This window comes from Poecilia reticulata, chromosome 9, assembly GCF_904066995.2.
Source record: "Poecilia reticulata chromosome 9, P_reticulata-male-v2, whole genome shotgun sequence".
NCBI classification, from domain to species: Eukaryota; Metazoa; Chordata; class Actinopteri; order Cyprinodontiformes; family Poeciliidae; genus Poecilia; species Poecilia reticulata.
The window spans coordinates 21728765-21744509 of record NC_088838.1 but is presented as its reverse complement, the minus strand read 5'-3'; the positions used below and the strand labels follow the sequence as shown (position 1 = coordinate 21744509).

Below are 15745 nucleotides of genomic sequence, written 5' to 3'. Positions count from 1 at the left end.
TTTATGACAGGAGATCACCCATGTGTAACCCACCCCCTATCACCAAGACCACCTTTACAGGTAAGAAATTTAAACTAGAAATGTAATGAGAAAAATATTTCAGTGTTATACACTATGCTTATTTTCACCAGCAGATCTTCTCATCATTTGTTTCCATCCTTGTAAATATTCTGATTTCATTTGAAAAAAATAGATTTTTTTTTTTATTTTTATTTTTTTTTACTATTGATTTACTTTTTCAAATTCTAAGAACTGCTTAGACACAAGACAAGACTGAGTATTCATATTCATGGTGATCAAGTATTATATTTTTTCAGACATAGACATATCAGTGCCAACATAAAAGAGTCATTGGTTATTGAATGTGTATTCACAGCTGTCTTTACCTGTTAGACAGTCATCTTTCACTGCACAACCTGTCTGGTCTCTTCTGAATGGGTTTTCTGAGGATGGCATTGTGCAGACTGTATCAGATGGCTAGAAAAGATTCACCCTTGACAGTACAACACTTTCAGTAGCTGTAATCCAGCTCATGTTTGCTAAGACACTACATATGACTTTCAAAACCGATAAACCTTTCGCATTTCCCACTTTAGTATAAGGACCATGATAGCAAAGACATCCACAGAACCAACAAAAAAAGCACTTTTACATAAAAGTGAAAATATTTACTGGTTTTACAAGTACAAACCAGGGTACTCAAAATAGTGAATGTGTCACATTTCCCTTCAGCATTAAAAATATATCTAAAGCAGTTCTCTGAGTGTCACATCTGAAATCATCGGGGTCCCAGTGACATTGTGCTATATTTAGCACACAATCCTATTGCTGCAAGCCATTATTGCTCCTGCTATAAAGTTGTGACAGCTGTGAGTCATGGGCATCATTACATCAGAGTATTGACCGATCATCATATGCAAAAGCATACTGACTCTGCAACAAGCCAGCTTGCAAAGAGCAAAGCAATAAAAGAGCATAATTAATATTATCTCAATGATTTTTCCAGGAGCAATAAAGTTGCAATTTGATTTGAGGATCTTGGGTTTTTCTAGTTTTATTAGATTTACTTGTTGAAATACATTAGGAAATTTTAAAAAGTATCTATGTAGGTCTAAATTATAATAATACACATATCTCTACATGTTTTTCGGAAGGTGTTTCCATAGTAAATTAAAAGAAAGTGGTAGAATTATGTAGAGGAAGAAAAACAATACATGGTTTGCAAAACTTTTTGCAAATAAAAATCTGAAAAGTGTGCCTTGCGCTTATATTCAGCACCCTACAAAATGTTGATAAAAGGAAAAACTGTGTTTTATTTTCCTTCATTATTCAGCACAGTAAAGTTTGTGTTTAAAATGTGTGAGAGATCACATGCTTTTACCTTGATCAAGGGTCAGGGTTCCTCCTTTTCTTGGCTTGTCCCTTCCCTCCCCTCCTGTTACTCTTTGAATGTCATTCCTTTCCATTGCCAGTCCGACTCCACTGTTAAGCTGTTCCATAGTTTGGCTCCAGCTCTGCGTCTGTGCAGCAGAGTGGCCTCTCCGAGCGCCGGTGTCTGATGTCGCACTAAGCATGAGAAGAATGTCATTGACGTCAGTGCAGTTGCTGTCAGAAAGAGTAGCACCCGAGCCACTGACACCACACCGGGGGAGAAAGACAGTGACACAAAAAAAGGTTGAAAGAAGAGAGGCAAAAAAAAGGGGGGGCAAAAGGAAGGATGAGCAGTGGGGGAAGCATAAAATGCAAGAAAGGGAAAGAGAATGTTAAAGGCAGTGAAGCAGGAGAGACTGGACTTTTGCATATGAGATGATAAAGATTTAGAGGTAGAGTCAAGAGTAACAAAAAATAGTCCTTTCAAAAATGAGCAAGGATGCAGCAGTCCTTTCTGAACTTATTGTGTGATCTAAAAGCACCTTTCATATTAATTAAACTGAAATCGTTATCATAATTCAAAATATTATGAGATAAAATGTATATATGCAATTGCAGCAATAAGACATCAGTAATTCAGTGTTAAAAAAAACAACTGAAATTCCACATGTTTGGCACTGCTACTACATTTAGGCACACACATAAATGTTGGCTGCAATGCTGAAATAATACATCTCCCGACCGCTTAACCACCACTTCCTTTCACAAAGTATTAAAATCCTTTGCTTTTATGAAGGGAATCAGTACAAACTGGTGTCTGGCAAGGTGACATTTTCTGTTCTGTTTGGAAACAACAACAAAAAAAAGGAGAAATTTGTCATGTGGAAAGCTTGTGATGCTGAGACTCTCATCATATTGTTGTCAACTACCTCTGTGTTTTTTGCTGGTGTTTGTATGCTGAGCACATATAAGCATGCATGCACACACAGCGTTTGGAGCTGCAAGCTCTGGCTCCTCTTCTTATTTTTATTTTTATCCACTCCATGTTTTGTGTGCCTCCTTTCCCCGTCCACGGCGCAGTCCTCTCAGGCTTTAGGTACAGCTTGGGGAGCGCAGCACGTTTGGCTACCAGGGACGCCGAAGCAACAGCAGCCCGCCCTCCTTAACCCCCAGCCCCCCAACCTATTTACACAGCATCTGTAGGACACACCATCCGGCAAAGACACACAGCGCCAGCTTGTACCCACTTGCTTCTTGGATACTGTGGATGTTTTTTTTTTGTTGTTTTTTTTTTTTAATTATTGGCAGGGGGGCAAAGGAGACAAAACCAGGATGTGTTATGGGTAGCTTTTCAGCTGGTGTGAGTGTGTATGTGTATACATGTGTGTCTGCTTGCTTCCAAGTGTGTGTTTGAGTGAAATGTCTTTGTGCTGTTTGACCATGTCTTGGTGCGGCGGACATGCTTGGTCTGTGCTGGACAGTTGGACTCCTGTGGACGCTGACTGGCTCTGAGGTGCTCACCGGTTCTTCTTCTTCTTCCCACCATCCCTGTCTCCTCTCTGTCCATCCGATAGCAGACATGGGCCTGCTAAACAGACTGTTGTTCATCCTGCTACATGACTGGAATTACACTTCCTCTAAGAATGAGAGAATACTCTCTCTGCATCTCACTGTGTACGGCTGCTCATGAATGAGTCTGACAAGTTTCTTTATACCTACTTGCTGTTGCGTTTAGTCCATGTGAACATCTGCTGGAGACTTAACATCTGGGCAAAGAACTAACAGGGTGGCAGATCGCCACCCGTCGACAACCACAACACTCCAGGGGACTGTAGCTGGGTTTGCATTTACGGAAAAATCCAAGGTTGAGAGGGCAGAACTGAACTTTTTTGCAAAAAGTCAGCGAGGTTTGCTCCAGCTGTGCTGCAAGGTGGCATACGAAGATAGAGAAGGCCCCTCTCCCAGGCCGTCACAGCTGGCTCACCTGTTCCATTATGAAGAGTCACCCATATGTTTTCTCGGGGTATCCCAGCTTAACCGTTTGTAGGGTGGGAGACCCCAGACCGGCCGCTCGTCCTCTGAAGCGGGCCCTCACTGACCCGTTGCCCTCCTGTCTTGCCCCCGCAGAGGAGGCCTACCAGAAACTGGCCACCGAGACCCTGGAGGAGCTGGACTGGTGCCTGGACCAGCTGGAGACGCTGCAGACAAGACACTCGGTCAGCGAGATGGCCTCCAACAAGGTAAGAGATGAGTGAAAAATGTTTTTCCGCTGTTAGATATTTATCCCTTTGCAATGTCTGTTGATATGATCAAATAATATTAATTTAAAAATTAATATGCTAAGTTGTTCAAAACATGGAGAAGCTGCTCAAAGAGTTAACTAAAATATTTTTGTTTGTTATTGGTCATCAAAATCCCTTTCCGAACTTGTCCATTGAAGTGTTTAAGTTGGGTGTGATGGTATATATAGATGGTATTCAGGATTTTATGTGTGTTCCATACTTTGCGTCTATTAGAGTTGCACTGTTGCAAATATCTGAAGGCAAGGTCTGCTACAGAGATCCAATGATCAAATTTGACTGGCCAAAATTCACGGACTTTAATTTTGTAAAGTTTTGACCTCTGGATACAGATTTTAAATGATTCCCATTTTTTTTTAGGCACTAAAATAATATGCAAGAACAGCATTATACAAATTTCCTGTAAAGAAAGATTTTACTACTACTTTATAACAAAGCTGAAGTGATTAAAAGTTGGCATTTTAAATTTTAAAGTTATACAATTATCATGACTGCCTTAAGTTCAAGGTTTCTCAAAAGAAACCAACATTTCAACATTCCTGCTTGTTCCATAACTCATAGAGACCATCAGCCTTCCTGTTGTCCACTGAAAAGTCTTGCTCACTCTCTTCCAGCCTTAATAAAACTCAGACATGTCTCTGTATGTCAGAAATTAATTTCCCTTTTTAAATATCATGTAAAATCTCTGTGGTTCCTCTTTGTTTTAAATCACTCAAATCTCCACTCTGCAGTGTGTAGCCAGACTAGTGATGTCTAGGTGTTATGTTCACTGATAGGAAAAATATTGGATTTCTGAGTTTCTCACTGTCTGGCCACAGGTCAGGGTCAATTGACCCTAAAATTACACTGTTTTTCTCTACTAGATAACTGTATGCTGAGGTTGCTCAAAACTGAGGGTGATCTAAATCCTTTTCAAATAATTTATGAAAGAAAGAAAGAAAATTTTGCTGTCTGTCCTCGCCCGACACCTTGTCCAAGGACACTCCTCTTGCATACACTGTCGAGTGCTGTATATGCTGGTATGTTGTCGTAGACAATAATGTAGTTGTTTGATTGCTCACATGCTGTGTTCCTGTTAGCATAATGCTCATGATCAGCACATCTTGATAAATAAAGATAAGAACAGAAAGCTCCAGTACATCATGCACTGTTGATTTTACTGATTGTAGTATGTGTGGTAGCTGTCAGTGCAGTATTACTTAAATAATGTCCCCCTGTCTGAGTGTGAGCCTCTTAGGTAGAGATTGAACATGCTCAAGCTGCCATGACCTGCTTCTGCTATGTACTCTGTAGCGGATCAACATCAAAAGTTCAATTGTTTGTGTTGTTTTCGTGTATCTTAGTGATAGCATTGTCATGCAGGCAGGGAGTCCAGGTATGAGCATGCTCAGTTGCCTCCAGTGTGTGTGTGTGCGTGTGTGTGTGTGTGTGTGTGGGTGTGTGTGTGTGTGCGTGTGCGTGTGTGTGTGTGTGTGGAAGGAGGTTGCTGCGTCGCTTTGAATGCTGATGAGCACTGGGTCCTCGTGATGTCACACACCATGATGTCACAAGACCAGAGACGAGGAGAGATGGCGAGGGCAGACAAGACAAAGGACTTGCAGAGTGTTCACCTCTAATATTAGCCCATCCACAACTTAGCCTCATTTAGACATGAGGAGATTTCTAAAAGAGATGAGAAACCAATAGTACAGCTCTGCCTCACCGTCGCTCACCAACAGAGCTATCTCCAGTTGTCATGGTAACAGCCACAGGCCCGGCCGCCCTGCTATCTCCCCACTAACTCGCACACATACACAAACATCACAGGTAACGAATGCATCTTTAGTGATCACCTGGTGTCTGAGGCCCGCAAACTTTTTTTTTTGTTTTTTTTTTTGTTTCTCAACATAAATCTTCAGACATTTATGAAGGATCGTTGAAAGATCAGCCCGAATTCCCTTAAAATAAATGGATTCAATTAAAGCAAAACTAGCCTTCATTTTCTTGAACTTCTAATCTTTAAGTATATTAATAAAAAAAACCTGCATGATGATGCAAGTTGTGCCCTAAAACTGCTGTGTTACTTAACAGCAAGTTATATTCACAAAGGGCATGCTTCCTGTAGTTTTTCACATTTCAAACACTAGCTTTACATTGATGGTGTATTTATTATAAAGTATACAATCAATCGTTTTAATTGATGAGGGCTCTGTTTTAGAGTGGCTCTGAATCTTTTTCCGCCTCTGCTGAGAGAACAATGTGTGCTGCTTAAGTCTGATCGCCAGTTTTGGAGGTCACTGTAGGTAAAAGGGGAGAGATTTTAGAAAGTGTCACTTTGACCTATTTTAAGGGATAAAGAGGGATTTTCATTGAATGCTTGGTTTCTCTTTTTTTATATATAATTGGCGATGCATATGAGCATGAAGCCCATAAACCAATGTTTTGAAAGAGAATGTAACATTTTCTGGGGATGGCCCAATTTAGATTTCTTTTAATATCATCTGAGTTCTTGAAAAATATTTGAAAATGTCATTGTCCATTTTCTGTTTAAATTTTCATCTAATGGTTCAAAATAAGGGAATAAGGTCTTTATCTTCTGTTTTGCACATGTCTTGAGTTTTTGTCCAGCTCATTGACTATTTTGGTTTTTATGTCACTAACAAATGAACACCCACAGTCAAACTTCAAAAAAGGTCATTTAACACTTTTAGATCATTCTTACTTCTGTTTATATTGTCTGAATTGAGATGCCAAAGAAGGAACAGTTTCTATTTTGTCAATTTGTGAAAATTAAGGGTAAAAACAATTTTGATTGTTAGGATTTTTTTTAATTTATTGATAAAGTTACTCCATAAAACAAGAAGCACTGAAATTAGACTGAGTATACCAACATTTCAACAAAATAAAATAAACAGAGGTGCAGTGACAACACCGCTTTAATATCCAATATATTGCTTATATTATGTGTTTATCTTTCTTTAGGTCTTCTAATTGTTAAAGAATAATTCTTGAGCATGCTCATTTTTATTTTGTGAAATTTTTGAAGTATATCTCAAGAGAAAAACATTTGTTTATTTCAGACCCAAGATGTGGTTTCCACCACAACTTTGTAAGCTGCAATCAGTAAAACTGGATCTAACGGGTTATTCCTAACAGTTTGGATACTTTGGACAAAAAATGACCAGCAACAGCTATCTGTAGACGATCTGACAGGGGCTCTGATACTGAACATTTAAAAATTTCCTAATTGGGACTGATTAATTATTTAGGATTGTCTCAAACCTTATTATTTTTCAAATGAAAGTACCCCAAAATTCACTTGTTCTACTCATTCTTTTGGCTGTAGGTTGTATCATACTCTTTAAGTTTATGATGCCAAGTACAGCTTTCAGCTTTGTTAGTTGAATTTTACTGTAATTGTATGGTAGTGTTCTCAAGTCCCATAATAACTATAAAGCAGCCTCTAAAATAGGCCTTTACTCTGTTCCTTAGTGATATTCTTACATCTAAAATTCATTCTACAGCAGCTGAACTTCTTGTACCTTCTCTCTCTTTTAAGGTTGGTCAGAAGTAGTTTGTTTATCAGTGTATGCCCTCATGTTTCCTCTTTATAACAACTGTGTGGAATGGAGTATGAACGGACTGCTGTATTTTCATTGAAGACAGGGACTGCAGTTTGTCTGTGTTGTGAAGAGAGGGGGTGTCTGCTGCCAGATTAAATGCTGAATGTGAGAAGAAGAAAAAATCAACAGAGACGTAAGTGTTGAGGGCTATATACAGCAGGGAATGGGTATTTTTGGTTGCTCCTCTGAGGAACAAATTACACACAAGTCACAACTAAGATAGGTGTGACACTTTCCAATTTTTACCCAATAGTGTGTGTTCACACCTCTTGACTAAGCTGGTGCTTTTGTACGTGTGTGTTTGTGACAGTAAAAGTGAGTTACACAGGGTGGGGTGTCTCTGAGCACTATTTCTGTATTATTCATCCTGAGATAAAGTGCAGGCGTATTAGTGTGTGTGTGTGTGTGTGTGTGTGTGTGTGTGTGTGTGTGTGTGTGTGTGTGTGTGTGCGTGTGCGTGTGTGTGTGTGTGTGTGTGTGTGTGTGTGGAGAGCTTGTGCTGGCCTGCTTGGCTCAGAGTTAGTCAAAGACTCTGGATGTCAGTTAGCAGGTGGTCTCATCTGCTCCAGCGTAGCTGTAAATTACTCACAGTACCAGGCCGGCTGCTGAGTCTGGGTGTAAAGTAAGCAGAGACATGCTCGGTCTCTTTTCAATCCATGCAACCGCTGGGCCCTCACTAAGATAATGCATGTATGCACACATATAAAGAAAAAAGAAAAAGAAAGACTTCCTTCTCATACGTGTTCAGTGACTGTAGGAGAGATTGATGTTTACAAGCAAATTCATGAAATGACACTTCCAATGTAAAGGAGGTTTTAAGTCAAGTGTTGTAGCGATAGGCAATTAAACTTCTCTGTAATATGACATAATTATTTATGTCACATTACAGAGAATGTGACAATTCTTTTATTTCTACATCTTTAGTTTTTTTCAATTTTCTTAGTATTTATTTGTAAAATCATACTATTAAATCACATTTTACCTAAAGTCTCAATATTTTGAATAAATATATAATTCTTGCGCAGTTATTAGGCATATTTTTAGTAGCACCAACCTGAATAAAAACGAACAAAAAACTTTTGACCAATATTCTCAAAACTTAATTGATAAATCTGGAATATTGTTAAATACTGTTGCCTTTTTCTGGAACAAGCCATTAAGAAGAAATAGCTGGATAAGCTCAGCACCAGAAAAAAAATTCACATTAAACAGTTAATCTGGGTTTTCCAAACAATTTATAGCGGTAGCTTGAAATATGATATCCTTCCATTCTTTTATATAATGTTTATGTGAAATAAATGCTAACAGCTTGAAGATAAAGGGCATAATTATTATGTTTTCAGTGCAGTTCATGCTAGTTCTATTGATTTTCATTTCAAAAATCAAGATATATATATATATATATATATATATATATATATATATTAAAAAACAGAGAAAGACAGAGAAAGGAATTACTGTTCTTGTAGCATTTGTGGAAAAACTGTATACCCAGTCTTTACTACGACTGCCTCAATACATTTCAGTTTTAAGTATGTTGGTGCATATTAGCACTTTTTATTTGAAATCTTCCCTGAAATTGTTTCCCAGTACTGTACAAAGAACAGTCCTTCTCTGCTTTTTGTTCCATAGTCCTGCCTTGGATGATGTAGTCAGGTTTCGACACTAATTTAATGGCCCTTATTCTCTGATATTAAACAGCACACATTTATTTGCAGTGAACAAAAATAACTGTCCCTTTCTCAAGAATTTTGATCTGAAAATTTCCTGTCAGCTTCTTGGTCAGAAGGATAAAGCACGTTCATATTAATATTACAAATGTATGTTATTTAACCTCGTAGGTTTTGTGCACTTCTCGGGAAAACGTTCATCCATATTTTGAATGAAAATTCAAAGCAACCCGTGTTCTAAAAGGTCTACATCTGTTTGTAATTAAGCCTTTTGAGTGCAGTGAAAAACACATCGGGCAGTTTCTGTACTGTTGAGCCCACTTCAGATTGACGCTCATTCTTTTTGTAAGATTGATGTGTCTTTTTTTTCCATATTTACATCATCACATCATTGATGCTAGCGTGACTCACCGCCCATGGATACTCGGGTGGAGGGTGACCTCAGATTTTTTATTATTACTGCAACATGTCGGGTGAGGTAACCCGCACTTTTACATCATGCTGCACAAAAGGTGAGGCTACTCATTTGTAATCACAAGCACACATACTGCTTTAACAGGATCAGCACAATATGGATGGACTTTTTTTTACACATTACATGCACGAAACAACATCCTGCTGCACTGTAGGAATTAGAGGAAAAGGAAAAAGCGTAGATTTTTCCACTGACTTCAGTGGTGGCCAATCAAGCAGCAGGTAGTCTTAAGTCTGTTCCAATCCAAACCAATCAGAGGTGATGATGAGCTCAGACTCTCTACCCTGATTTGCTGCCGTTGTGTGACATGGTGAGAGAGGCAGCCTGTGCTCTTCACATGGGAGAGTGTGTCACACACACAGAAGCAGGCAGCCCGTCCTGTTTGGGAGGAGTTCATAGAATTTTTTTTTTTTTTTTTTACTGTCCTGTTGCTTTGGCATATACCAAGCTTCCGCACCATCATCAATTATTCAGAGCCCCAGCAGTGTGTCCCTATATCCAAGAGTTTGTGTCTGTGTGTGTGATCTCAGTATGCTGTGTTTGGACCCTCTGAGAGCCACTTCCCTGCCGTTTATCATCCAGAATCTGCGTTTCTTCTCTGCTTTCTGGGACATTGGCACACGTTTGTGGATATACACAGGAAAGGGACATGAAGCTTCGTTTGTGGACCCTGTTCAAATGCTTAACTCTGAACTGAGCTCTGAGGGCTCCTAAGGTTGACATTTGGTAGAGGAAAGAAGTCTGGGCTGCTTTTGTTTTTCTGTTTTGTCTGTGTGAGCACTTCACAAGGACATATATTCGTACCCTCTCTGTTTCTGGATCTACTTTGTCAAAATGCCTGAAGCAAATTATCTCCTTTCTGTTTCCTGGGGTTACATAAAGGTAAGAATTGTTCCCCTGATGTTGATTTTTTTTTTTTTTAGATTCAATGTTCGGTCTTTTACACCAACATTATCGTTATACGTATGAAAGAGAGCTTGATTTTAAATTTTTATTTTTTTAATTCAAGCTTTAGACAGATTTGGATGATGCTTTTAATGAACACACAATCTGCTATATTTAGAACTCCACCAACATGTCGACCACAGAATAATTTTTCATAGGTGTGTCTGTTCTGGATCCCTTATCAATCGGGATGTATATTTGAACAGAACAAATGACGATGATTTAAATGTTTACATATAAAGCTCAGGAAACACACATAAGATTTAGATTCTAGGCCACAGATGATCTGTCTCTCTTTGTTCATTCATAAGTATTTGGTTATTTCTTCTTCCTTTACTGAGCGACAGGTCAGCAGTACTCAGGATGGTTAGGTTTGTCTATATTTTTTAAGTAATAGTAATTTTCTTTTTTTACACAGTGGAATCTCAAAACTCAAGCGCTTTTTTCTGCTGTGATTTAATTGATTTGCATAGTCATGATGTTCTTTTACAAAAACCAATAAATGATATGAATATTTTTGTGCCTGGTTAAAGAGACCATTGTTTAATATAACATCTCAGTTCTGTGATAGATTTTTTTGTGATCTGCAGAGCTCTGCATGCACACCCTTTTTACCATTTGCTTCTCATTTTTGCAGCTACGTTAGAAAATCTGTAGATTAAAACGTTTTCATCTAGATCAAAATGTCTTTTGGGTCGCCAGGGCTAAATTTGGGTTTGTGTTTATAGATAGGCATAGCCCTGGGGAGAGAAGAGGGAATGAAGATGCAGAGGAGCAAGATGAAGAGGCTGGCAGTGTGGCAGTGGAAAAATTAAAAGAAAATGGGAATCTGGGTTACTGTTCGTTTGTGTTTGTTGCAGTAGTCCTCTATGATCCCCTGTGTGTGTGTGTTGTGTGTGTGTGTGTGTGTGTGTGTGTGTGTGTGTGTGCGTGTGCGTGTGCGTGTGTGTGTGTGTGTGTGTGTGTGTGTGTGTGTGTGTGTGTGCGTGTCTGCGGGTGTGTGCGTGTGTGTGTGTGTGTTAAACCAAAAAAAGATGACTCCTGGGAGCTGCTTTTCTGATGAAACTAGACATTTCTAAAATTTAAACATCTGCAGATGAAACTGATTTATCTAACTTGCACTCCACGATTTCTGTGCACTTAAACGGCAAGTGATTCAAACATCTGTGAAGTTAAATACATAATCTCTATATGCTATTTTCAGTCCCTTAGTTCTTATTAATGAAATCTGTATTTCAGTATAGGTGAGCATGTTGGGGGATTTAATTTCTCCAATTTTTTCTTTCTTTGTGTATTCATTTTCTTGGAAAATTAGAAAATGACATCATACCAATGGAAAGTGATTTTATCACCCATGTTAATGTTATGCTGCATTTTATGTTCATAACACACAATTTTTGTTTTTTGAACACAAACATTCATTGCTAAAGAAGTGGTCAGTTCAGGCAGCTCTGTATCAATCTAATTTAAGGGAAAGTTTAGTGGAAGAAAAGCAATAACGGAAAAATTACCAGAAAAGCAATGAAAATCTATCAAAATCAGTTTTATTGGATTTATGTAAAATTCTGTCTTTCTAAGAAAATGAGGTGTAAGCTACAATCTTAAAAATTAACTTTTGTGTATGTAATACGGTTTCACTGTTTCGAAATCGGTGAAATAAGTAAACTTTTTTTGGTCTTGTTTATGGAGATGCATCTGAACTCAGATTTTGTGAGCAGTTGGAAAAGCAATTACTTTTGATGCTTTTTTTCTGTATTATCAGCTGTCAAAGCCATCATGTTTGTGCGTGTGTCCTCGTTTCAGTTTAAGAGGATGTTGAATCGGGAGCTGACTCACCTGTCAGAGATGAGCCGATCTGGGAACCAAGTGTCTGAATTCATCTCCAGCACGTTTCTCGGTGAGTGACGACTCAGGAATTACTTGGATCAAAAAAAAAAAAGACCTTAATAGTTCTCACAATCAACTCACTTGTTACGGTGCAGACAAACAACACGAGGTGGAGATGCCGTCCCCGCAGACACAGAAAGAGAAGGAGAAGAAGAACAAGCCCATGTCTCAAATCAGCGGAGTGAAAAAACTGCAACACTCTTCCAGCCTCACAAACTCAAACATCCCTCGCTTCGGCGTCAAGACGGAGACTGAGGATGAGCTGGCAAAGGTGTTGTTTGCATGTTCACAGGTACCGGTGGAAACAGCCCCGGTATGTCAAACATGTTCTGACTGTGTCTCTAAATCTTTCTGTAGGAGCTGGAACATGTGAACAAATGGGGCCTTAATGTTTTTAAAATCTCAGAGTTCTCTGGGAATCGGCCACTGACAGTTATGATGTACACAATATTTCAGGTAAATATTGAGGAATTCACATATTCTTCAGAATATGTGAATTCTGAGGAATCCTCATATTCAACCTTATTCCCTTTTTTAAAAAAAAATGCTTTCTGTTTTTTGATCTTTCAGGAGAGAGACTTGTTAAAAACGTTCAAAATTCCACTCGACACCTTTATAACATACCTGATGACCTTAGAAGACCATTATCATGCCGATGTGGCCTACCATAACAACATCCATGCTGCTGACGTCACCCAGTCAACTCACGTGCTGCTATCCACCCCCGCCCTTGAGGTAAAACACGCGTGCACAGACGTTTTCAGACGTCTGCTCATAAACACGCATCGCATGCTTTTTACAGTCGGCTTCAATCAAACCCCCTTCCCCCACTCGAAGTCTAATCAACGTTCTCTCCTTCACCCTGCCTGTGCTCCGTTTTTTCTCCTCAGGCTGTGTTCACAGACCTTGAGATCCTCGCTGCCATCTTTGCCAGTGCAATTCATGATGTGGACCATCCCGGAGTCTCAAACCAGTTCCTCATCAACACTAGTAAGTGTAAATATGAGCTTCTGCCAGCTAAAACATCAGGTTAACAAATATAGAAATTCAAATAGGATTTTATATAATTTTAAATTATCGATACAGTATCTGGTGAAAGGTATTCATGCTGCCTGAACTTTTATTTTTATTTTTTATTTATTTATTTATTTTTTTACATCTTGTGAAGCAAAGAATAGAAACCTTAACGTGTTATATTATGATTTTATATGACAGATCAACCCAAAATTGGCCATAATTCTGAATTGGAAAGCAAATGATACTTCACCTTTAATTTTCTTTTTGCAAGTAAAAAGCAGAAGCATAAATTCAATATTTTTGATGTATTCCTGTAGAGACTGGCTTAAATCGCAAAAAAAATAACTTTAAACACAGAAAAGTAAAAGCTTGACTCAGTGCAACAAAATGTTGAGAAAGGGTAAGCTGAGCTTCAAACCAGACATAGCAGGCTAATGGTGTCGTGTTACTAAATGTGTCCTTGAGCAGCAATCTCAACCCTGGCTATGCCTCTTTAACTGACTCACCCTCATCATGGCTCCAGGGGCCGCCGCTTTAATTTGGCAATTTATACCAAAAACACAGAGTTTATACCCACTGGGCGGCATCGCTTTAAACGACCATCCTCCAGGCTATTGCAAATGTTGCATAAGACTATTACTAATCAGTGCCGAACAGACACAGTCCAGTCTCATACGCCTCGCACAAACATACACAAAACTGTGCAGAGTTTCCCTGAAAACCCAAAATAGGGAATCCCTGCAGTAAAGACTGTATGAGTCATCCTAGTTAGGAGTCACCCGACCGATCTTCTGTCAACCAAAAGAGCAACAGATAAGGATCCCCTTTCTTCTCTCTAATCCTCTTTCACATTATTGTGCTCCAACAGTCAGAGCAACTAAAGCTGGTAAAGGAAAGCTGTCTGCATAAAACACGATGGTGCTCATTTCACAGAGCATAAGAGATATTTTTCTACTTAAACGTTAACACCTAAAATAATTGATCCTGTCTTCCCTGCAGATTCAGAGCTAGCCTTGATGTACAATGACTCATCAGTGTTGGAGAACCACCACTTAGCAGTTGGTTTCAAGCTACTGCAAGAGGAGAACTGTGACATCTTCCAAAACTTGACCAAAAAACAGCGACAATCACTGCGAAAGATGGTCATTGACATCGTAAGTTCAGTGATCACAAAAGAAGTTGTTTTGTTGCCAAAAAAACCCCCCAAAAACCACTGAGCTGAGTGTATTCTGTTTTTTTTTTTTTTTCTGGGGGCTCCTAGGTGCTAGCAACAGACATGTCCAAACACATGAATCTGCTGGCTGACCTAAAGACGATGGTGGAAACAAAGAAAGTGACCAGCTCCGGTGTGTTGCTGCTGGACAACTACTCCGACAGGATACAGGTGAGCTTCAAGGTCCAGAAAAAAAAAGTAAAATAAAACAATAATAATCGAGGTGTTTTTTTAAATTATTATTATTTCTGATAGGACCGGTCTTATAGTATGTTCAAGTCTATTGAATCAAGCAATATAAATGCTTGAAAACTTGATGCCTTGAAACCTTGATAAAAACAATAAAATAACGATATTGCTTGCTTTAGGTTAGTGTTGTGATTTTGTCTTGCGTTATTCACTCACCAGTGATATTCAGATTTCTATTTTCTATCCAAAACCAGGTCTTTTTCATGACCATAATGTCAATACCCATCATGGGTTATTGGGGTTAAGCTAAAATGATGCTCTGACATCTTCATCCCTTGCTTCTAAACCAATACCTAACTCAAAACAAACAGCTACAGCCATCAATTAACTTCTATCTTGCTTATGCTGTAATTTAAGCCTGCATGTTCACTCTTTGTTTTGTTGCAATATGACTCGTTGTTACTTCTCCTCATGTTTTATTTCAGTTCTACGAATTGCCTGCATATGAAACTTAGAGAAAAAGCTCTCTGCAATGTAAATGTGGGTATTTTTGAGCTGTAGATGCAGAGCAGATCACAGGCTGCAACACCCAGTACATCTTCTACCTCTTTATAAATATTACTCTGAAGGCTGCAAAACATCTAAATTGTTTGTGGATAAGCAAAATGCCTCAACCAGGACCCCAGTCTTACTTTGTGAATCACATGTAGGACCATGGCTTTAATTAAGCTTTAATTCTCGCAATGCATTATGAAAAATAGTCCTCTCTGGTTTTAATCTATTTATTGAATGTGTTTGACCTGGTCAGGGCCTATCAGGAGAAAACTGACAGATTTTGTCTGGGTTCAGGTTCTCCAGAACATGGTCCACTGCGCTGACCTAAGCAACCCCACCAAGCCTCTTCAGCTGTACCGACAGTGGACGGACCGCATCATGGAGGAGTTCTTCAGCCAAGGGGACAGAGAACGGGAGAGAGGGATGGAGATCAGCCCCATGTGTGACAAACACAACGCCTCCGTAGAAAAGAGCCAGGTGAGGATTCCAGGATGGCAGAAAAAGATGTGCCCTACATGCAG

The 15745-nt window shown here is 39.0% G+C and overlaps 1 protein-coding gene across 8 annotated transcripts in view; it reads left to right on the top strand.

Moving 5' to 3' along the window:
* pde4d (phosphodiesterase 4D, cAMP-specific) overlaps positions 1 to 15745 on the top strand; it is a 205104-nt gene that overhangs the window by 184737 nt on the left and 4622 nt on the right. For 7 of the 8 annotated variants that reach the window (XM_008418380.3, XM_008418379.3, XM_008418381.3 and 4 more), the window contains 10 exons: positions 11 to 60; positions 3499 to 3611; positions 12167 to 12260; positions 12346 to 12521; positions 12608 to 12706; positions 12821 to 12985; positions 13141 to 13240; positions 14267 to 14421; positions 14529 to 14651; positions 15519 to 15701. In XM_008418380.3, the coding sequence (XP_008416602.1) occupies positions 11 to 60; positions 3499 to 3611; positions 12167 to 12260; positions 12346 to 12521; positions 12608 to 12706; positions 12821 to 12985; positions 13141 to 13240; positions 14267 to 14421; positions 14529 to 14651; positions 15519 to 15701 (1258 nt within the window). Of the gene's footprint in view, positions 1 to 10; positions 61 to 3498; positions 3612 to 9131; positions 10301 to 12166; positions 12261 to 12345; positions 12522 to 12607; positions 12707 to 12820; positions 12986 to 13140; positions 13241 to 14266; positions 14422 to 14528; positions 14652 to 15518; positions 15702 to 15745 lie in introns of those variants that run through there. The other variant, XM_008418387.3, reaches the window with a different exon arrangement.